General features: G+C 42.1%; 1 protein-coding gene across 1 annotated transcript; it reads right to left on the reverse strand.

Moving 5' to 3' along the window:
* Nucleotides 1-9999: 9999 nt before the first annotated feature.
* chrna9 (cholinergic receptor nicotinic alpha 9 subunit) lies at nt 10000-15382 on the reverse strand. The gene is given in 6 exon segments (NM_001124519.1): nt 10000-10894; nt 11078-11429; nt 11801-11981; nt 12382-12536; nt 14069-14214; nt 15171-15382. Coding segments are annotated over 6 exon segments (1653 nt in total). The 5' UTR covers nt 15220-15382; the 3' UTR covers nt 10000-10124.
* Nucleotides 15383-24784: the final 9402 nt, after the last annotated feature.

The raw sequence follows: 24784 nt of genomic DNA on the forward strand, positions 1-24784 counted from the left end.
GGGTATTTTTTTTATGGAGGTGTATATGACAGTGTCTAATTTGGTAAGCAAAACATTTGAATACTAATTTACTACTTAAGGCTTATTTGATCTAATAGAAGTTTCGTAATTATTATGTTGTTAGAAATGTATTGATATAAGTTGACGCACCGTGGCATTCTGAAAACTTTGAGAAAAAAATTGTTTGTAAGCTGTGCTTATCTGCCCTCTCATGGGCTAGAATGAGCAAAAACGTAAATGCAACATTTGTAAAGTGTCACTCACATTTTGAACACATTTGTTTACATTCCTGTTAGTGAGCATTTCACCTTTGCCAAGATAATCCATCCACCTGGCAGGTGATGAAGGTGATTAAACAGCATGATCATTACACAGATGCACCTTTTGCTTTGTACAATAAAAGGCCACTTTAAAATGTGCAGTTTTGTCACACAACACAATGCCACAGATGTATCAAGTTTTGAGGGAGCGTGCAATTGGCATACTGACTGCAGGATGGTCCACCAGAGCTGTTGCCAGATAATTTTATGTTAATTTCTCTACCATAAGCCGCCTCCAACGTCGTTTTAAAGAATTTGGCAGTACGTTCAACCGGCCTCACAACAGCAGACTTCGTGTAACCACACCAGGCCAGGACCTCCACATCCGGCTTCTTCACCTATGGGATCGTCTGAGGGGGGGTGGAGGAGGGTGCTGAGGACTATTCCTGTGTGTAATAAAGGGAAAAACGAATACTGATTGACTGGGCATTGCATGCTAAGTGGGTGGGCCTGGCTGCCAAGTGGGTGGGCCTATGCCCTCTAAGGCCCCTACCCAGTCAGGTGAAATCCATAGATTAGGGCCAAATTAATTCATTAATTTCAATTGACTTATTTCCTTATATGAACTGCAACTCAGTAAAATCTTTGGAATTGTTGCATGTTGCGTTTATATTTCTGTTCGGTATATTTCCGTTGTTAGTGCTTAGTGGACTATCTTCGCAATATAATAGATCATCTTTGGGGGACACATGACTAATAATCCTAATAATTGCTTCAGCGATCACATTTTAAAGCTTGAACATATTTCAGACGTTTTTTATAGTTATTATTATTATTTGGAACACTATTTACTGTATACAGCATTACTTGAAAAGCCATAAAAATTAAAAACTTGCAGACCGGTCTGGAATGCGTTTCTTGTATACAGATTTTTGATAACATTTATACATTATAAAGCTACCCTTGTTAAAACTCCCGTTTTTAAAGGAGCTTCCTGGAACATGGTTGCATTCTAATTTCAGAAAAGTTCCAAAAAACGTCTGCAGTAATGGAATTATAGTGTTTCACAATAAATGTAAAAAAAAACATTTGTCATTGTTTTGGGGCCCTCACTAAATTGCATTCTGATGGTGCAGCTTTCCTATTAAAAAGCATGAGCTAATGCAAATCCAAAAACGTTTGTAGAGGTGCTGACTAACAGATGTTAAAGAACTTAAAGAAAGTCGCTTAAAGAAAGTCGCACACTATGAAGAGTGCTGAATTTGCCATCTGGCTGAAAGAGACTGCGTGCTGACCGCTCTGATGATCTCTCGTTCTGCCTTTGAGTCAAGAACTTGAGAAGGACAGATGTATCATGTAAAAATAAACCAATGGTTATTTGCGTGTGAAAATGTTATGGGATGCATTTGCCAGTCCATCCAGGATTTTGCGATTCTGCGATTCAATTTTTTGTTGTTGCAAAATCAACAATTTCCCAGCTATTATGCAAAGGCTTCCAAATTTGACGAATCACTGCACTATTAGGCCTAATGCATAAAACAGTTAAATCATAATCATAAATCATAAAACATAAGACAAATAACAAAATAATGACACAAACTGAACAACTAAAAAGCACACTAAGGAAAAGCAAAGCTAAAAAGATGTGATTTAAGAGATCTATTAAACATGTCCACAGCCCCCCCTCCCCCAGGTTCTCTGGCAGGCTATTCCAGAGGCAGGGGGCATAACAACTAAAGGCTGCCTCTCCATGCCTCTTAGTCCTAGGCTTTGGAATAGTTAAAAGGCCAGTACCTGAGGACCTGAGGGACCTACTGGGTACATAACTTAAAGCATATCTGATATGTATTGGGCTGCACAAGAACATCTATTTATTGACAAACCAATAGAATAATCTTAAAATGAACGATAAAAAACTCACAGGCAGCCAGTGCAGAGAACTTAAAATTGGTGTAAAAAATTGGTCAGTACCCGTGCTGCAGCATTTTGTATGTTTTTGTAGTTGACCAATGACTTTCTTGGGTAGACCAGACAGGAGAGCATTACAGTAGTCAGGCCTGCTTGTAATAAAAACATGGATGAGTCTCTCTGTATCAGCCTGAGAGAGAAACAGACTGAGAGAAAAACCCAGGTTGTAAAAAGCTATTTTGGTCACATTCCTAATGTGTGATTCGAAATTTAGATCAGAATCTAAAATAACACCTAGGTTTTTTACCTGGTGTTTTGTCTTTATTGCTAAAATGTGCGGCTAGATTTTCTCTCTGTGCTTTTGTTCCAACAATAAGTACAGCGGTCTTGTCTTAGTTTAGCTGAAGGAAGTTGTATTAAAATCACTAATGCAGTCTAATAATTTTTCCATGGAGCTAAACATCCTCTGGTGACATAGAAATGTGACGTAGTGTATCGTCTGCGTAGCAGTGAAAATCAATGCCGTGCTTTCTGATAGTGCTGCCAAGGGGTAACATATATAAACTGAACAGTACCGAACCCAAAAATCGAACCTTATGGAACGCCACATGTGATATGTATTTTCTCTGAGTTATGTTCACCAAGGGTGACAAAAAACTCTCGACCGGTTAAATAAGTCCTAAAACAATTTAGAACGGCACCGGAGAGGTCAACCCACCTGTCCAGAAGGACATCATGATCAACAGTGTTGAATGCAACACTTTAATCTAAGGACAGAGAGCTGTTTGGCATCTGTGTTGGCTCGAATATCATTTACCACTTTAACTAAAGGGCACATGTCAAACTTCTCATCAGGTCTTGCTTGACTCATACCGAGCCTATTGTTGGTTGTCTTATCTCTGAAGTGTGCTGTAAACTCCTCACATTTAGATGTGGAGGAAAGTTCACATAGGTTTGCAGGGGTAGGACTTATCAGGCCATCAATTGTCGAGAAGAGCGCTCTCTAAATATTCTGATTGATAGTGATGAAGTTAGAAAAATTAGCCCTTCTGGAATTTCTCATTTCCTTGTTATATAGTGCATTCGGAAAGTATTCAGACCCTTTCACTTTTTGATGATAAATGGAAACAGCTGAGCTCAATTTCGAGCCTCATAGCAAAGGGTCGGAATAGTTATGTAAATAAGTTACTTCTGTTTTTGTTTTTTTTAACATTTGAAAACATTTTTTGATTTTTTTTTTTGAAAACCTCCCTCTGTCATTATGCGGTATCGTGTGTAGATTGATGAGGAATATTTTTTATTTAATACATTTTAAAATGAGGCTGTAACGTAACAAAATGTGGAAAAAGTGAAGTGGTCTGAATACTTTCCGAATTGATTATATATGCCAAGTTGCTCTCTCAGAATATCATAATGGACCTGCAACTTTGACGTTCTCCACTTCCACTCTGCCTTTTTGCAATTCCTCTTTCATTTATTAGTTTCCTCACTCGTCCAAGGGGATCCTCGTTTGGATGTGGCCTTTTTCAACTTTACTGGAGTTGTGGCATCAATGGTTACCCTTAATTTGTTATTAAAGTTATCAACTAAATCATCACAAAAGAAAGGCAGAATAGGTGGTGGAGTATTGTTCATACATTCAATACAATTTGCATCAACTTCAGAAGTAAGATACTGTTTCTCAATAATGCATTCAGTATTACCATGTGCTATGGGCAACAATGTAATAAAAAAAATACACAGTGGTGATTAGATAAAGCAACATCAACAATAGAGGATATGTTCATAGAAAGCCCCCTTGGTAATAACCAGGTCCAGAGTATGGCCGCGGTTATGGGTGTGCATAGTAACATGTTGGATAAAGTCCATAGAGCTCAAAAGATTAATAAATTCAATGACCTTGGAGCCAGTCTCTTTGTCAACATGAATATTAAAATCGCCCAACACAATGATTTTATCTTAGTTCTCAAGGACAATAGACAATAGTTCAGAGTATGAAAAGCTGTAGTCCGAGGAGAGGCTTCAATAAGAGCGGCACTACAGTCTGATGACAGCCATGTTTCAGTGAGAAACATGCAATGAACTATGCGCTCAGTCATGAAGTCATTCACGAGACAGGGTTTTACTTGTGATTGCTCTAACATTTCAAAGCGCCATATTCAATGAGTGTGGGCCACTCTGCCTCTGGGGTGTCTGCCTCCAGGTAGCCAAAGGAATAACAACCGAATTATTAACATTATAACCACGTTTTCTGACAGTCTCCAATCTATCAGAATGGTAGGAGATAACAGTATGTATAAACTCACATGAAGGCCGAGATGAATAACCATAGTGCCATTTCTACAGGAGTTTATATGCTTTCCAAATCATCTGTTGCTCATTCTGACAGGGAGGACTGGAGCACGACCAGACCACCACGTCTGTCAGTCTCTAAAACAGTTTGCGATGTTGCTGGAAATGTTGCTGGTGAATCCCGTCTCTTTTAAAAAGTGCTTGTTGCTCCCACAGCAAATCAAAGTTGTCACAAAAAGGGGCATTCCTGTCATTGCAAAGTTTATTCAGGTGCTCATTCAGGGTAAAGAAACGGCTGTAATGTTCCGAATCCCTTCAGTAGCACGGAAGAGGGCCACAGATAAGTATTCTCTTCCCTGTGCAGTTCTCCCTCAGATCACCAAAAAACGAAGGTGGCCATGTGAGTGACGATGGGGTCAATCCATTGTTAACAGTTGTGTTGTTGGCTCAGTCTTTAACGTTATTCCCAAATGAAGGAGTGTGTCTTTCAGCATCCTCATCACAAAGCTCCACAAGCCGTGATGGCTTGCCAACTTCAACATGTCATCACCTCCCCCTGTTCCTGAAGAGTGACTTCAACCCTGGTTTCAGCCAAATGCAGCCTAGAAGATACTGCTGTGGGAATCTACCTCTCTCTTGTTGTTAAACATTTGTTTGACTTTTTCCACATGTTGTAGTGTTACAGCCTGAATTTAAAATAGATTCAATTGAGATTTTGTGCCACCGACTGTCTACACACAGTACCCCAAAAGTGGAATTTTGTTTTTAGACATTTTTACAGATTAATAAAACATTTAAGCTGAAATCAAATCAAATAAGTATTCAACCCACTTGTTATGGCAGTCCTATATACTTTCAGGAGTAACAATGTGCTTAACAAGTCTCATAATAAGTTGCATGGACAGTAATAGTGGTTCATATGATTTTTGAATGTTTAACTCATTTCTGTAAGGTCCCTCAGTGAAGTAGTGAATTTCAAGCACAGATTCAAGTACAAAGACCAGGGAGGTTTTCCAAAACAGTGTGGTTGACACCCAAATGTCTATCACTGCGCTTTCAACCATTTAAAAGCACAGATCATTTTAAATGTAAATACATTTGTTTTATTCAAAAGATGAATATGTTATGACTGTGCTTCATCTAATAGCAGAACCAAATGACCTGGATTTCAGTTGAGATGACATGAAAAGTACAAAGCGCAAGTGATCAATGCCGTTCGAGATTCTATGCAAATTATTACAGCGATTGTGAAGATCGCCACAGACCCTGCGATGACCTATGCATGCTAACTTGAACATAGACGCTTTACATGATTACATAAGAAGACATGCATAGCTACTGTAGCCTCATTTTAAGGTTGAATGTTACATGAGTTAGTAAGATAGCCTTAACTTTCGGCTATTTACTGTATTTCAAAAGTGATATTGAATTGTGTTTGGTTGTTAAACGCAACCAACAGCTGTTGTTTCAATTCAACCCAGGATTCAACTAAAAATAGACAATATACTGTATATTAACCTAGGGTTTCTACCTCTGGTTGATTTCAAATGTAATGCTATTTTGTAATATTGGATCGTGTTTGCCAATGCAACCAAATATCAACATTTGAATGAGATGTACACTGTATCTTCTGCTTGGACAGTTCCATCTGTGCCACTGACTTAGTTTGGCTTTAATTCCAGTTTGTTTACAAATGAATAATTCATATGTTGGATTCACGTCTCCATCTCAACCAAAAAATCAAAGCTAGAGAGTAGGACTAAATCAAATCAAACTTTAAATGAGCTTTTAAGTTCATGTTCGATTTGATTTTTAGAAATCAATCATTACAGAGGCTGTACCCGAATTATCTCTTGCTTACTACATACTAAAACGTCATCCTTTGTACTAGTTGTATTATATCCCACTCGGCTCAAACTGGTTGAATCACTGTTGATTCAACATAATTTGCCAATGTATTATGAAGTGGAATCTACATGGAAAAGTCATTGGATTTGAAAAAAGCCATCAACCAAACCCACCATTGGTGTGAGTGGCCAAAGAGCTCTATTTTAATGTCATCTGACCAAAGCACCAGTTCCAATCCAAGTGCCAATGCCATTTAGCAAACTCCAGGTGTTTACATTTGTTGGTTGACATGAAAATCGAGCTCTTTGACTACGCACATCAGTGGTGGGTTTGGCGTAGAAATGAGAATGCATGAGAAGAAAAGAAACCCAAACTTACTGTAAAATGTGGTGGTAATTCTTTGATGTTATGGGGCTATTTTGATTCCACTGGTCCTGGGGCCCTTGTTAAGGTCAACAGCATCATGAACTTTACCCAGTACCAGGATATTTTTTGCCAAAAACCTAGTTGCCTCTGCCAGGAGGTTGAAACTTGACCGCAAGTGGATCTTCCAGCAAAACAATAACCCCAAGCACACATCAAAATCAAGATTTTGCAGTGGCCATCTCAGTCTCCGAACTTGAAACCCATTGAAAACCTGTGGTTTGAATTGAAGAGGGCTGTCCATAAGCGCAGACGAAGGATATCAAGGATCGGGAGGATTCTGTATCTTTGAATGGTCTAAGATCCCACCCAATGTGTTCTCCCTCCTAAAATATATATTTTTTTTAAAGGCTCAGTGCCATTATCCTCACAAGGTGAGGTTTTGAAAGGAATTTTGATCTGTTCCTTAAAAATGTTTGTATATTACTCGTTAAACAAAATCTCTTTCTCTGTGCAATTGTATAAATATCAAATGTAATCTATATCATTTCAAAAATAAATTGAATAAAATATAGCTCTATAGTTGACCGGGCCTGCTCTAGCAGGGCAGAAATTTGTTGAGCTCGGCGTTCGGCGGTCGACGTCACCGGCTTTCAAGCTATCGCCTATATTGCATTTATTGTCTCAACATTTTTTATTGAACAGAGAACAACTGCTGAATGAGGCCTTCTTTCTTAATGACAAGTTCTTCGCCTACAACACATTTCTGAAAGCAAAATTTCAACAGGAAAAATCAGAATTGGCAACAACACACATCAATGCCCTAAGTCTCCAAATGCACAAATGTGACAGAATTTGAGTGATCTTCTTAGACGTCTATGATTTGATGTTCAACTGCAAGCATTTTGTTACTTTCGTGCGATGTGGAGGAGCCCTCTGCAGTCAGGTTGGTTTATATATGTATTTGCCTGCAATCGTCTTTAGCAGGACCTACTGTATGGGGTCACATTAACACTATCTTGTCCATGGATATTAGCATAGCAGCGGGAAGTAGGGGAAGTAGTGCTACAGCACCCCCTGATAAATCAAAATTAAATAAATAATAATACAAATATATATATTTATATATATCAACAACAGAAAAATCCCACAAAATTAGTGAAGTAGGCCTTTATTACTCAAGGATGACGGGAGAAAAATACTCCTCAGTCAAAATTGACACTTTTTTTTTTTTTTACCGCAAGAAATGCAGGAGTTAATATTATAGTACCTATGTGAGAGGTTACAGATACAGTCAGTGTCCAGATTTCAGACTATTATTCAATTAACCCATCGGAACAGTAGACTGCATAGCACCTCACAATCATCACGCATAACATAGCAGGCACTGCTATCATCCTGCTTTACAACTTTAACGTTAACGTTGACGTTGTCTTCCCAAGTTCCCCAAAGCATTTGGCAATTGGTGTGTATTTGGCGCGCTACAGTTAGGCCCTGAAGTTTAGGCTACGCACTAACGCCAGGTTTAAAAAAAATGACAGAAAAATATCAATTTAGCCGATAGATATGAATTGCACAGGAATTACACATTTATGGATTTTTGTATGCCTTGTTTTATTTTGATTCAGTCAACCAGCGCATCACTAATGTTTATTACAATGCTAAATGATGACGAGTCATTAATTAGTCATCAGAATGCCACTTTTTAACTTCAGGTCCTTAACCGTAAAATAATGAACAATCACGCCATGAAGCATGAGACAGTCCATATCATGACGATCCATCCTCCTGTGCAGCATGCAGACAGGTGGTGATAGGCTCCCCCAGCCTTCTTTAAGTGAAATAAAAAAGACCCTGGCAATTTCCCCAGCAGTCTCTCCCAAGCCGCGCTCCTGTCTGTGCAAATGACATGTTTCCCACTTCTCACTGTCTCCTGGGGTCATCATAGCATGCATCGGGCCCCGCGGCTCAACGTACACTAATAGGACCAGAGACAGGCTTCCCCAGTATGCAAATGTGAGAGATTTCACTCTCAGACTCAGCATGACAATCACTTCCCTGAAGAGGATGATGACTGCTCAGGCTTCCTTGTCTGAGTGAACTCAGGTTCTCATTAATGTCAGAGGATAGGTTCAAGAGACAGGTTTAGTATCAGTTATGATGATGAACTAGTTTCCTTAACACTGGTTGGTTATGCGTCCATAATCCTCCACTCTATATTCACTCAAAATGAAATGAAATGTAATGATCATATCTTTATTTTACAATCAACATTCGCTTTTTATTATGGATGTGTAAAGTATTAAAGGTGGCTGTTGTAATGACATCTGATTTCAAATTCACTGTCACCTATTTTCTGTGCCGTTCAAGAGGATAATTGGTGAGAGATGTCTGCCCTCTGCTGGACATACAAGGTAGTAGCGACAATTCTGCAAATAAAAACTCAAAACTGTACAAGGATCCATAGGGACAAATAAGGGGGGCACTCTAGTCAAATACTTTGTCCTTTGAGTGGTTGATTACTTCTATGAGGTGTGCAGACGAGTCCAAAGTAACCCCCCCCCCCCCCCCCTCCCAACCACTTCCTGCCAACACACAGAAACATACAGTATATACACACACACACACACACCTGGATGTTGGTATGTGTTGTTGGGAGGGGGCAAACTCATTGTGTTGCATAATTTATGTTCCATATTACCTTACATCTTTACAGTGCCTGTTTGGAAACAAAGCAGTCATTAACTATTCACTGGATGATTTTGAAGTGAAAAATGATTCCGGCCGTGTGGATCCGGAGCGGGTCATTTGTCGCTGAAGCCCCTGGAGTCTGATTTCAGACTGGTGAGTGATACGTGATAGTTCTAATGTTGTTATTTAGTGGGGACATGTGGCGATATTAGTATGGGGAGGGTGTATGGAGTGTGCTGTTCATTCACACACAGTATAGTATACACTTGTAGTGATATTTGAGTTTACTTATACACAGTATTTGCTATGTTTTTTTTTTAATATAACGTATTTTCTGCACAGAGATGAAAAGAAAGAGTGAAATGAATTGACAAACTTCAGTAACTGATCATGCTTATGATAATCAGGACATTGATCATGAGTGCAATATAGTTTTTCCTCCACAATGCAGTTCCATGTATTTTGTCGAATGAGGAAATAACATAGATATCTATCAAAATAGCCATCTCTCTTTGCACCTTCTTTAGTTTCATCAGTAAGACATAAGACATACACACACAATATACATGAACATGCTCTCTTGATGAACAAAAGAACAGGGCCTGGTTTCCCAAAAGCACCAGGCTAAGTTTATCTTAGAACCATAGTTTATCTTAGAACCATAGGATCATATGGTTCTAACAAAGAACTTAGCCTTAAGATGCTTTTGGGAAACCGTGCGCAGAACAGTCTCCAATAACAACACGTGGGTAGCCAGCGTTGTCATGGTGCCTTGCCGATGATCAGAATGCTCATGAGGAAGACCATAATGAAAAAGATCCACATGAAGAACCTGTCCATCACCTTGGCAACCCTCTTCCACTCCGCCCCCTTGGCGCAGGTGGCCCTCTGCTCCCGGAAGCAGTTGGCAATGTACTCCACGTTCCGCACCAGCTTGGAGTCCACCCCGGGTAAGCTGCTGCCGTGACTACAGAACACACAGGGGCCAAAGGTTACTGAGGCCACCGCAGCAGCGACCACGGCTGTCTTTTCATCCTCCGGACAGCAGGGAGGAGCCTCCTTGCAGCAGTCCCCCAGGGGGAGGTTCCTGTTGGACTCAAAGCCCTCGTATTTGGAGCTGGAGAGATGGTTCTTCTCGTCTCTGGTGATGTGGTGTTGGTGTCGGGGCTTGGGGTGACGTTGAGGTCCAGGAGTCTGGGGTCTGGGGTTTTTGTGGCGGTACTGGTTCTCTCGCCCGCTGTTGCCCCCCGGCTTCCCATTGGCCTGGCGGTGGCTGCTGAAGTTGGGTTGGTGGACATCGTCCTGGCCAAAATGTGATGAGGAAGAGGAGGAGGAGGAGGAAGAGGTGGCAGTGGCACAGTTCTCTCCCACCTCGTAGACAAAGAAGATCTTGGACATGTAGTCGATGATGAGGACTTTGGCCCAGTGGGGGACGGGTTTGGCCTCGGCCCCACAGAAGTGGATGTTCATGATAAAGATGGTGAGAGCCGTGGAGGCTGTGATCATCGTCATGGTAGCGATGTAGTACTTTCCTGTGACATACAGGAGAGGGAAAAATGAGTTCATGCACATGTACAGCATGTGCTTATGAGATGCATGCGTGTATGAGACGTAGCGTGTGTGTGAGATTTGCGGTGCGTGTGCGGGTGAGAGAGTTAGAGAAAGACTAAGAGATGCGGAGGCGGGGGAGAGAGAGAAAATGCGTACACTCTCACCAATAAGTGGCACACTCTCAGACGGCGGCATACTCTCGGCCACCATGAGCTGGAAGACAGTCAGGGCCAGCAACACGGTGACCCCCAAGGACACCTTCTCCCCAGAGTCAGCCGGCAGGTAGAAGCCCAGCGGAGCCAGGAAGGAGATGAGGAAGCAAGGCAGGAGAAGGTTAAAGATGTAGAAGGAGGAGCGGCGCTGGAGCAGGACGGTGTAGGTGATGTCAGGGTAGGGGTCGGAGCAGCAGCCGTACATAATGACGTTCTTGGTGGCCGGCATGCCGTGGCATTCCCATTCAACGTTCTCCACGAAATCAGACAGGTCCCCGCTGTCCATGCCCATGGCTATGTCAACCTGGGAAGAGACATAGGAATAGAGGGTGAAATATAATGGGACCGTAATAGCAGTGTTTTAGCAGGACATGTGTAATGCGCACACACACACACACACACACAATGAGTTTGTCTGCATCGATAATGGTAGAATGATATCTCCACACACCGAGGAATGTGTGTGTCTGCCTGTCTGTGGCAGGGCAGTCTGAAGCAGTAGGACAAGGGCGGTGCACAATTGGCCCAGTGCCGTCCGGGTTAGGCCGGTGTAGGCCGTCATTGTAAATAAGAATTTGTTCTTAAATGACTTGCCTAGCCAAATAAAGGTTCAATAAATGTAAAAAAAGATATATATATATATATCATCTGTGGATGTATGCCCATCCTGTATACCTGGTTGCCGTTGTATGTCCAGGAGCCGAAGGTGAGGTTGCACTCCTGGCTGTCGAAGGGAAAGTAGGACACGTCCACCACACAGGAGCTCTTGGTGATGGCCGGAGCATCCCATGTAATCTCCCCATTATAGCGCAGCACCACGTTCGTGTCTAGCGGCCCTGAGAAGTCATCATCCGCCCTGAGAAAGAACAGGGAAACTAGTACCTGTACACTGTAATAACACAACATGACATTTTAGTCAGTGATTTACAGGAGCAATTAGGGTTAAGTGGCTTTTTCAAGTGCACATCGACAGATCGTTCACCTAGTCAGCTCGGTGATTCGAACCAGACACCTTTCGGTTACAGGCCCAACGCGCTCAACCACTAGGCCACCTGCCGCCTTACCATGTCATTACTATAGTATAACATCCTTCTACTGTATATGGGACCATCTTCCTCTATATACTTTGCATTAATACATGACCAATTCATGGACCAATAATTATTGTGAATAAGGGAGGTTGTTTGTAGATAGAATAAGTCATTCCGATATCATGGTACAGTGGCTGTATATATCTGTGTGACGTACGGGCGTACTTGTTATAGAGGACGAGGTCAGGCCTCCACACCAGGCTGCTGGGGATCCGTATGACCTCCAGGCCATCGTAGTCCTCCTTGTTCCACCTCAGGTAGGCATCGTGCCACGTCTGACGGATCCACAGGTACGCTATCAATACCTGGTTCCTCTCATCCTGCATACATAGGCACAGTAATAAACATACAGATGCAGGTTCACACACACACACACACACACACACAGATGCCACAGATGCGCACACACACACACAGATCCCGCAGATGCACACACACACACACACAGACACACACACAGATGCCGCAGATGCGCACACACACACACAGATCCCGCAGATGCGCACACACGCACCCACACACACACAAGGCATGTGGACACACACACAGGTAAGGGCAATATGCTACTGTACATGTGTATCTCTCTCTCCCGCTCCCTCTCTCTCTCTCTCTCACTATATATATATATATATTTCTCTCACTCTTCCTCGCTCTCTCTATTTCTCTCACTCTTCCTCTCTCTCTCTCTCTGTCACTCAATAACCCACTAAAGTCTCAGACTAGCTGTCAGACACAGTGAAATCCAGACCCAGTTTAGGAAGTATCACTGCCAGAACCTGATGCACTGCTCAACCAAAGCAGGGAACCAAGGAGAGTAAAGGAACCTTCATTATACACACACTCGGATACACACACACGAACACACAGGTCACACACGCGTAATGGGTCTGTGTGCGTTTCCAAGTGGCAGGATGACATCATCACAGAGACGAGGATGAAGGCCGTAGGACAGATGTCTCGTCTCTCTTCAGAGTGCACCGGACAAGATGCACTTAGTTACTTAGTCAGACACACAGACACGCAGAAGGGGAGGTTGACCCTCCGCTGGACTGAAACAGGAGACGGCTGAGTAACTGTAGGCCGGTACAGTAGGAGGTCTGACGTCTCTCAGACCTCCTAGCTGACCACTGCACCTTGTCATCAGCGACCTCTAATACTAATCTGCACTCAATTGCAATTGCACGATGTGCACCTCTGCACAACACTATCTATTCAACATGGCGACATCCCTCCCCCTGCTTATGTAGATAGATCCCCTCTGTAAATGGTGTATTGCCACTGTAATCAGCCTATGCTCCAGAGTTTTGGTTTATGGTCCCTGTTCCGGTATTGTATATTCTGTATGACGTCCATCTGGACTGGTGTCTGCATTCGGTTGAATTATTGTCTGTTGCTGGCAGCACCTTCTCACCAAGGCAAATTCTGGGTGTTTCTGATTCTCGTGCACATCAACAGAGGAACCAACACAATCAACTGGGTAACCAATACAGTGAGGGCATCTTGGCGGACCGGTCTGCCCTGCCCGGGTGCATGTTAAAGATTCAGTGCATATGCCTTTCATGCTTGGGTAAAAGACCAGGTGAGTCACAGAGATGACTGACTTTATGCTATATGCAGACTAGACTGTCTTACCAATGAACAGAGCAGCACTGGCAATTGATGCCTTTCTCTCACAATGCTTTATGATCAAAAGTACACAATCTCTCTCTCTCTACAATATATTTGATATATTTGAAAGTATTTGATCAAGGATGACATTTTGTCAAAGCCTCATCGAGAGAGAAGCCAGTCATAGATTGCCAGTGGTGCTCTGCTCATCGTCGAGACACAGTCAGTCATCTCTGAGACTCACCATGTCTTTGATCTGGGAGAGAGTGATCTGCAGGGTGACGTTCAGGGCTTTGTCTGTGTCCTCCACCGGCCGCAGGGCGTTTGAGTAGTTCTCCATCAGGTCGGTGAGCAGCTGTTGAGCGTACCGGCCCTGAGCCGAGTGAGCCACTGCGATAGGAGAATATAGAATATAGTTATTTGTTGCAGTCTCCCTTTATAGGTGTAGACTCTGAGGGGTCAAAGCCTTAATGGCACAGGTGGCATGATATTGGCCCCATGGAATGCTGGTTCAAGCCCCCCTCCACAGCTACCCCATTTAATCCACCTGAGCACCAATTAAAGGATTACCGTGTTTGGATAGAGTATGGTCTGGAGATTGTGTGACTCATGGGTCGAAGTGCCCAAGGGGCATGCCGAACAATCGGTGGTGTAAAGTACTTAAGTAAAAAATACTTTAAAGTACTACTTAAGTAGATTTTGGAGTATCTGTACTTTACTTTAATATTATTTATTTTGGACTACTTTTACTTTTACTTCACTACATTCCTAAAGAAAATGATGTACTTTTAACTCCATACATTTTCCCTGGCACCCAAAAGTTCTAGTTACAATTTGAATTGCTTAGCAGTAAAGGAAAAAGGTCCAAATCACACATTTATCAGGAGAATGTCCCTGGTCCTCCCTACTGCCTCTGATCTGGTGGACTCACTAAACATAAATGCTTCCTTTGTAAATTATGTCTGAGTGTTGGAGTGTGCCCATGGCTGTCAAAAAAAAGTTATAAAAAAAAGAAATTGTACCGTCTGGTTTGCTAAATATAAGGAATTTGATGTGTAGCATTTACTTTTACTTTGTACTTTTACTCAAGTATGACAATTGAATACTTTTTCCACCTCTGCGAACAATCCAATGTGTAAAATGAGCGCACTTGGATTTATAAAAATACTTTATGTTGTGAACTATAAAAGCAAAAATGTCGATCTAGGTCAGAAAAAAATAGCCCGGTAATAGTATATAAAACGAGAGATACATGTATAGAAATATAATCTTTAGATTTCCATAGCCTAAACTCCTAAAGCTTTCCAAAAAATGTCTAAAGTAACGCACAAGTGCCACTGACTTACCCTGGAGCAACATCGTCGCAAAGCACACAACTGGAACCATCTTCCGCATTTTGGATGAATAAATCCAGAAGAAAACTGGAGGATGTTGGAGCCAAATAAATAACCACTCCTTGGTTTAAATCCATTCAGGTTTACATGATGTTCATTCAACCCCAATTGAACTCAATTGCTGATAGCATCCTGTAATTTCCTTTCGTCCCCTTCGCGCTTCAGGGCAGCGCTTATTGCTTGGCAGAGGAGGCTGCATGGCCGCTCAGACACGGAATAGGACCCCAGCTATCACGTAGCACGCGCAGACCGAGAGAAACAAGATGCCCTCCGAGCATCGGCTCAGTGCACACAGGATCTATTCAGCTGTCAATCAAACGCTTGGCAGGTGGGCTCGCGGGCCTGCAACAGGCTGTGGGTCATATGAGATAAATGCAGAAGATTCAGTCAATATAATAGTGGATCAACAGTCTTCAAACATAATTGCATGGGTGTCGGGTTTGGATATGGCATAGGAATGGTTGTATGGTTTTATGGTCATGGGTGCTCTGGTAGTCAAATGGTTATAGCCTACAATTCTCTGGGTTGGTTGCCTTGGAGGGCCCACAGGGGACCTGGGTAATAGGGCATCGAGGGAAGAGATGGTAGAGGATTATATCTGGGTGGTAAAACCAGTAGGTGTGTTCTTGTGAGGGTATTAAAGTCCAAGACACACAGTTGTCTTCAGAAAACATCAACCTGGGACCTACCTAACTAGCACATTTAGTTCCTTGGAAGTTGTAGGAACATACGTTTTTGGTTTCCCATTGGTTCTGGGAAAGAAGCCATATGTTTCGTGACCGTTAAAACTGAACGTTTTCTAAACGTTCAAGAACAGAGGTGAAAAATTTGCCTGTTCCGGGAATGTACATTTTTTTGGTCGCAGGGAGGTTCTGAGAAAATGTTTCTATGGTTCCCTGAAAGTTTTCCTGGTTGGTCTGATTAACATTCTGAGAATGGAAATTCTAGGTTGTAAATAACATTCTGAGAACGTTTCAATAAAACTTTTAACTACACTGCTAGCTTAGATAAACTGTTTTTAACTCCAAGCACAGATATACATTAATTTGCTTAGGCATTAATCATGCAAACACATTTATTTTTTATTGCAGTATGGAATCAGTGAGATTTGAATCTCTCTGCTTTCTATCCATGGACTTAGTCCACTGCGCCACAAGGATGCCATGTTTTTTTTTTTTACTCATTAAAAGCTGTTCATTTTAGTCGATTCAAACAGACCCTATTTCAAAGGAAACAAGCACCTGAACACACTTAACAAGACAGAGGATAGAGAGAGTTTTGTTGACGCTGAGAAAGGAACGTATATGTTTTTAAATAACATTCATAGAACATTCTTTGATTGTTACTAATGTTTTCTTGTGTTTTTTTATGGAAAGTTTTCTTAATGTTCTCAGAACATGACTTTAAATAGAACCATAAGAAAACCTGTAGAAAATGTTATGCTGAAGTACTGAAATTCCCACAGAAAAATGTTGTTTCTTAACATTCTCTGAACATGACTTTAAATAGAACCATGGGAAAACTTTTAAAAAAATAATTGTTATACTTTTACCCCTTTTTTTCTCCCCAACTGGAAGTTACAGTTTTGTCCCATCACTGCAACTCCCCTACGGACTCGGGAGAGGCAAAGGTCAAGTCCGAAACACGACCTTGCCAAGCCGCACTGCTTCTTGACACACCGCTCGCTTAACCCGGATGCCAGACGCACAAATTTGTTGGAGGAAACACCATCCAGCTGGCGACCGAGGTCAGCTTGCAGGTGCGCGGAGTTGCTAGAGCGTGATGGGGCAAGAAAATCCCCTGTGACACAGCCTGGGATCGAACCCAGGTCTGCAGTGATGCCTCAAGCACTGCGACGCAGTGCCTTATACCGCTGTGGCACTCGGCAGATGAGGAAATCTTTAGGAAATATTATGGGAAGGTTGGATGCAAAATAACCATAGGGCAACCACACTCTCACCAGGCTCTAAGAAACATATGATTCTCAGAACCTTATGCGCTAGCTGGGTAAACTGTTACCACCCTGACATTCACTCAGATCTCTTCTCACATTACTGAGTATCATTGGACCTATACTTTGAGCCTAAATGCCTCAGCTTGTCTCAACTCTGTCAGGAGACTTGGTGGTGTGCCAGGGGAGAGATATTCATCAGGTTGAAAAGGGGAGGTACAAAACAAGCTTAGGAAACCTGAGTCTGGTTATCTCTGTAGCTTGATAGCAGCTGTTGTTGTGCAGCAGGGGAGTTTGCATGGTGTCGCGAAAGGGGCGCTGAGGCCTAACTCCAGAGTCCACACACACAGTACACTCTTAGAAAAAGGGTTCTTTGCGGAGGGGTAGGATTTTACCAAGAGCCGTTTTCATCCTAAGAATGGTTTTTCGAAAGAAAGGGTTCTTTGATGATTCTTTGCAAGTGTTATGATATGGGGGGGGAGGTGTTAGGATATAGACAAACCCACTATCCAGGTTACACTTCCACACTCTATTCCCCCAGGGGGCAGCAGCAAACCTTTTCCAGGTGTTGAGCCTGGCTGATAAGCACATTAGGTTTTGCCAATTAAGGTGATCTCAGTCAGTGTCCCAGTTTGCAGCTGAACAAATAATAATCCGCTTGGACTGGCTAACCAAGAGGTCAAGTGAGACAGAGCTGGCCTTGGACAAAGGTAAGGTTGCTGTCTCCCTGGGCACATGAGCATTTAGCAAGGTCCTCAAACGCTGGTTTCTCACGTTTTCCACATTTTGTTGCATTACAGCCTTGTTTTAAAATGGATATTTTTTTGTATCCCTCATGAATCTACACACAAAACCCCATAATGACAAAGCAAAAACTGATTTTTTTTATGTTTGTACAAATGTTATCACAATTGCATAAGTATTCTGACCCTTTGCTCACTACTTCGTTGAAGCACCTTTGGCAGTGATTACAGCCTCAACTCTTCTTAGGTATGAGGCTACACGCTTAGCACACCTGTATTTGGGGAGTTTCTCCCATTCTTCTCTGCAGATCCTCTCAAGCTCTGTCAGGTTGGATGGGGAGCGTCGCTGCACATCTATTTTCAGGTCTCTCCAGAGATGTTCGATCAGGTTCAAGTCCGGGCTCTGGCTGGGCCACTCAAGGACATTCAGAGACCTGTCCCAAAGCCACTCCTGTCTTGCCTTTGTGCTTAGGGTCGTTGTCCTGTTGGAAGGTGAACCTTCGCCCCAGTCTGAGGTCTTGAGCACTTGGGAGAAGGTTTTCATTAAGGATCTCTCTGTACTTGGCTCCGTTCATCTTTCCCTCAATCCTGACTAGTCTCCCAGTCCCTGCTGCTGAAAAACATCCCCACAGCATTATGCTGCCACCAACATGCTTCACTGTAGGGATGGTGCCAGGTTTCCTCCAGATGTGACGCTTGGCATTCAGGCCAAAGATCTTGGTTTCATCAGACCAGAGAATCTTGTTTCTTAAGTGCCCTTTGGCAAACTCCAAGTGGGCTGTCATGTACCTTTTACTGAGGAATAGCTTCCGTTTGGCCACTCTACCATAAAGGCCTGATTGATGGAGTGCTGCAGAGATGGTTGTCCTTCTGGAAGGTTCTTCCATCTCTGTCAGAGTGACCATTGGTCACCTCCCTAACCAAGGCCCTTCTCCCTCGATTGCTCAGTTTGGCCGGGGGGCCAGCACTAGGAAGAGTCTTGGTGGTTCCGAACTTCTTTCATTTAAGAATGATGGAAGCCACTGTGTTCTTGGGGACCTTCAATGCTGCAGACATTTTTTGGTACCCTTCCCCAGATCTGTGCCTCAACACAATCCTGTCTCTGAGCTCTACAGACAATTCCTTCGACCTCATGGCTTGGTTTTTGCTCTGACGTGCACTGTCAACTGTGGGACCTTATATAGAAAGGTGTGTGCCTTTCAAAATCATGTCCAATCACTTGAGTTTACCACAAATGGACTCCAATCAAGTTGTAGAAACATTTCAAGGATGATCAATTGAAACAGGATGCACCTAAACTCAATTTGGAGTCTCATAGCAAAGGGTCGGAATACTTATGTAAATAAGGTATTTCGTTTTTTTCTTTTTTTTAAAGTTGCAAAAATGTCTAAAACCTGTTTTCGTTTTGTCATTTTGGGGTATGGTGTGTAGATTCGTGAGAATTTGTATTCATTTAATCAATATTAGAATAAGGCTATAACGTAACAAAATGTGGAAAAAGTCAAGGGGTCTGTAAACTTTCGAATACACTATAAATGCACACATTCATTCAAGTTACAGACCATGTAACTAAGCCTAGGACCACTAGACAAAGCAAGTGCAACAATATCCGTAGGATAGTTATGGGTATCATAACCTATGGGAGCTTGTACAGAATAAATGTTGGCATGTGTGGTTCTAATCCGGGTGGTTTTGAAGCGGTATGGTTCAGTAATGTGGTTGTGCATTTTTTGAGAATGTTTGTAGCAAGTGTTTGTGTTGAACTAGCATGATAGGTGAGGTTCGCAATAGCGCTAATGTGAGTTTCAGTTCGCTAGCTAGCAAGACAGCTCATGTTTTTTTGGTCAACAGAAATGTTTGGTGTACCCTGAAGGTAGTCAGTTGTTTGCAGCTGGTAGTCGTTAGCTACTGTAGGGCTGATTAGTTGTTTTGCTCATGGGCCGGAACATTTTGTGTTGACTGTTTTGGCAGCTTTTGTTAGTGCTGTTTGCAGGATTACATCACCCAGTTTGGAGTCTGTGGCACGTGTATTAGTGTTAGCGCTAGGCTAGTGGCAAATGGTTGCTATGGTACGTAGCTTTGGTAAATCAGGGTGTGTTAGTGCTAAGCTAGTGGCTAACTGTGGCTATGGTTTGTAGCGTTTGTGCATGGCATGCTGGTTTAGATTTGCCTGGTATGAATGGATATCTCTGGATCTTGGAACGCATGCATGTATAGGTTGGTTAGCAGTGAGCTAATGGCTAACTGTGACTTTTGTCAGTCGATTTATTAGTTCTGTTTAACCTATTGATTTTGACTATGGGGGCATTTGAGCCAGCAGTGTTTTGTGCTGATGTAGAGGATAGTTTGGGTTTTCTCAATCTAATGAAGGAGACCACGAAGATCTCCCCCACAACACGAGGCCGAGGGGGGCGCAAAACCCGACAGGAAGGTCACGTTACTGACTCAACCCACTCAAATAGTATAGCGGGGGAAAACGCCTGGTATGATGTGGTGCACCCTTCCTAGGAATGGAATGGGAGAGCGCGAGCAAGCCAATGACTCAGCCCTCATAACAGGGTCAGAGGCAGAGAGAGGGGAGACAGCAAGGGTGGTTCGTCACTCCAGTGCCTTGCAGTTCACCTTCGCACCCGGGGGCCAGACTACACTCAATCATAGGACCCACTGAAGAGCTGAGTCTTCAGTAAAGACTTAAAGGTTGAGACCGAGTCTGCGTCTCTCACATGGATCGGAAGACCATTCCATAAAAATGGAACTCTCTAGGAAAAAGCCCTGCCTTCAGCTGTTTACTTGGAAATTATTTGAACAATAGTGAGGAATTCGTCTTGTGTACCAAATCGGAGAGATGGGTAGGAGGAAGTCCATGTAATGCTTTGTAGGTTAACAGTAAAAACTTGAAATTAAGCCTTAACAGGAAGTCAGTAATATGATCAAATGTTTTGGTTCTTGTCAAGATTCTGGCAGTTGTATTTAGAACTAGCCAAAGTTTATTTAGTGCATTATCTGGGTAGCCGGAGACTAGAGCATTGCAGTAGTCTGATCTTGAAAGGACAAAAGCATGGATGAGCTTTTCTGCATCATTTTTGGACAAATATTTTGAATTTTTGCGATGTTACTAAGATGGAAAAAATAGTAACGCCAAGGTCTTTCAGTTTTATTTGAGACAGCCATCGAGATTCATTGTCATTTCCGACAGCAGATCTCTTTGTTTCTTGGGACCTAGAACAAGCATTTCCGTTTGGTCCGAGTTCAAAAGTAAAACATTTGCCGACATCCACTTCCTTATGTCTGAAACACAGGCTTCCGGGCTAGATCATTTTGGGGCTTCACCATGTCTTACTGAAATGTGCATCTGTGTGTCGTCTGCATACCAGTGAAAGTTGACATTGTGTTTGCTAATGACATCACCAAGAGGTAGCATATATAGTGAAAACAATGGTGGTCATAGGACGGAAGCTTGAGGAACACTGAAACTTACCGTTGATTTGTCAGAGGACAAACCACCCACAGGGACAAACTGATATATTTCCAACAGATAAGATCTAAACCAGGCAAGAACTTGTCCGAGTAGACCAATTAGGGTTTCTGATATCTCCAAAGGAATGTGGTGATTGATGGTGTCAAAAGTGCCACTAAGGTTTAGGAGCATGGAAACAGATGCAGAGCTTTGGTCTGACGCCATTGTAACGTCATTTACCACCTTCACGAGCGCGGTCTCAGTACTATGATGTGGTCTAAAACCAGACTGGAGCTTTTTGTATACCTTATTTGTCTATAAGAAGGCAGTGAGCAACAGCTTTTCTCATGTTTTTGAGAGGAATGGGAGAATCCATATAGGCCGATAGTAAAAGATTTCCGGGTTGAGGTTTGGCTTTTTTTACTGCCACTTTTAGTGAGTTTGGGACACATCCATCCATAGGATAGGAAAGACAAAAAGACTCACAGCTGTAATCGCTGCCAAAGGTGATTCTAACATGTATTGACTCTGGGGTGTGAATACTTATGTAAATTAGATGTCTGTAATTATTTTCAATACACCGACAAACATTTCTAGAAACATGTTTTCACTTTGTCATTATCGTGTATTGTATGTTGATTGGTGAGAATGGGTTTATTTTTTTTTTGTATTCATTTTGAATTTGAGGCTGTAACACAAAATGTAAAAAGAGTCAAGGGGTATGAATACTTTCTGAAGGCACTGTAGCAAACTTTTTTAGCTGGTGGTGGTCCTGCAGATCAATTTCCAGATAAAGTGTCCGGGGTGATAAAGTTGAGTGAAAAAAATAAAATGAAAATAAGATGTTGGTCAACTTTTACACAGATTGATTAAACGGCTATTAAAAGTCAAAAGCAAAACGTTTGGCTGGTAGCGAAGTAGCAGCAAACAGCAGAGCAGCACGAAAACAACGCTAGTTAGGGGGTTTTGAAGCCTCTCTCGAGTCCCCAACAACCAGATGTTCCAGTTTTCAGGGGAAATGGAAAGAGAGCCAGTGACACGACTTCCGCTTTTGGACCTTAACAAGGTGACACTCCATCTTAACTCCTTTACGTTTACTGGATTGGATGAACAGTGCAGAAGAGAACCTCCCCCAACATTTTTTTTGTTCTCCTCATGACCAGTATGTAGGGATCTAGTTTCAGGCGTTTCTTTTACGCCTGCTACGCTAGGTTAGTGGTTTTGTAACAGAAGGAAAGAAGGATTCTAGAACCCTTCTGAATCTGAATAAGCTTTTAAATTGTATTTTGTTCTTTATTTTAAATAGTGCCTGAGCGTTAGTGTTTACTTCATTGTTTAAACTTAAACATCAGGAGTTTGTTTTAAACTGTACCTACATGGGAATATTTGTACATGTATCTGGCATTCCTTAAAAACCTCTTAGATGTAAAGTTCCCTGTTTTATGTAGGATGTGAAATCAGAAACCACTTGTAGCTTGGATGTCCCTCCTACTATTTAATTCGTTCTTCCGACTGTCCATCAACTCCTGGCTGAACCCTATGTCACAGCCACTGACAAAGCACACGCCTGCAATACATTGTAGTGCAGCAGGAGAGAGTGGTTTCATCACTATAGCACATTCAGAGATCGACTTATAGCCATTAATCTAAAATAATTAATAGATTTTAAATAAATAACACTTTGTGTTTTGTCATAAATGGTCAAGATGCATATGTGATGAAAGGCAAGTTCAGGAAGCCAAGCTAGAGCTCTGTGTGATGTTCACAGATGTTTTGATCAAGAGAGATCTTTAGAAAATATGCACATTTTCTCCAACACTAAACATACAAATATGTATTTTACAGTTATAAGGAAGGTGAAATCCTGTAGCTTCATGAGGTAGTCACCTGGAATGAATTTCAATTAACAGGTGTGCCTTGTCAAAAGTACATTTGTGTAATTTCTTTCCTTCTTAATGCATTTGAGCCAATCAGTTGTGTTGTGACAAGGTAGGGATGGTATACAGAATATATCAGTCAGAAATTGCAGCCCAAATAAATGCTTCACAGAGTTCAAGTAACAGAGACATCTCAACATAAACTGTTCAGAGGTGACTGCGTGAATCAGGTCTTCATGGTCAAATTGCCAAAACCACTACTAAAGAAGAAGAGACTTGCTTGGACCAAGAAAAGAACAATGGACATTAGACCGGTGGAAATCTGTCCCAATTTGAGATTTTTGGTAACAACCGCCGTGTCTTTGTGAGACGCAGAGTAGGTGAATGGATGATCTCTGCATGTGTAGTTCCCACCGTGAAGCATGGAGGAGGAGGTGTGATGGTGCTTCGCTGGTGACACTGTCTGTGATTTCTTTAGAATTCAAGGCACACTTAACCAGTATGGCTACCACAGCATTCTGCTGCAATACGCCATCCCATCTGGTTTGCGCTTAGTGGGACTATCATTTGTTTTTCAACAAGACAATGACACAACACACCTCCAGGTTGTGTAAGGGCTATTTGACCTAAAAGGAAAGTGATCGATTGCTGCATCAGATGACCCAGCCTCCACAATCAGCCGACCTCAACCCAATTGAGATGGTTTGGGATGAGTTGGACCACAGAGTGAAGGAAAAGCAGCCAACAAGTGCTCAGCATATGTGGGAACTCCTTCAAGACTGTTAGAAAAGCATTTCTCATGAAGCTGGTTGAGAGAATGCCAAGAGTGTGCAAAGCCGTCATCAGGGCAAAGGGTGGCTACTTTGAAGAATTTAAAATATCAAATATATTTGGTTTGCTTAACACTTTTTGGGTTACTACATGATTCCATATGTGTTACATTATAGTTTTGATGTCTTCACTATTACTCTAAAATATAGAAAAACCCTTGAATGAGTAGGTGTGACCAAACTTTTGACTGGTACATTTAATATTACATGTAGTTACATTTAAGAGGTTTTAATCATTTTACATATACAGTACTTCAAAATTCAAAAAGGCAATCACACATCTGCACTATCTTTGCTGCAGGTGCATGGTAACAGCTGAATAAGTTTAGAAAAAAACTAGAAACCCGCACACTGCTCTTGATAGTATCACTGCTCTTGATAGTATCACTGCTCTTGATAGTATCACTGCTCTTGATAGTATCACTGCTCTTTAATAAGCTTTACGTTTCGGCCTCGAGGACTTTGTCAGAGCTTTTGTACATTATTGACATAGAAAGAAATCATGGCAAAGATATAAACTTTCAAATGACTCTTTTCTGGGATTTTCATTGAGCAGAGAGTAGAATAGTAGAAGGGAGTCTGAGTGAACCAACATATTGTACACAGAAAATTGGCCAGGGTTAACTAGTGTGGATTTTTTAGTGTAACATTTATAGTGTTGATTCGGGAGTTTAATTAACTAGTAAATAGTTAAATTAACGCTCCGTG

This window comes from Oncorhynchus mykiss, chromosome 14, assembly GCF_057628025.1.
Source record: "Oncorhynchus mykiss isolate SJ-2025 chromosome 14, ASM5762802v1, whole genome shotgun sequence".
Classification (NCBI taxonomy): domain Eukaryota; kingdom Metazoa; phylum Chordata; class Actinopteri; order Salmoniformes; family Salmonidae; genus Oncorhynchus; species Oncorhynchus mykiss.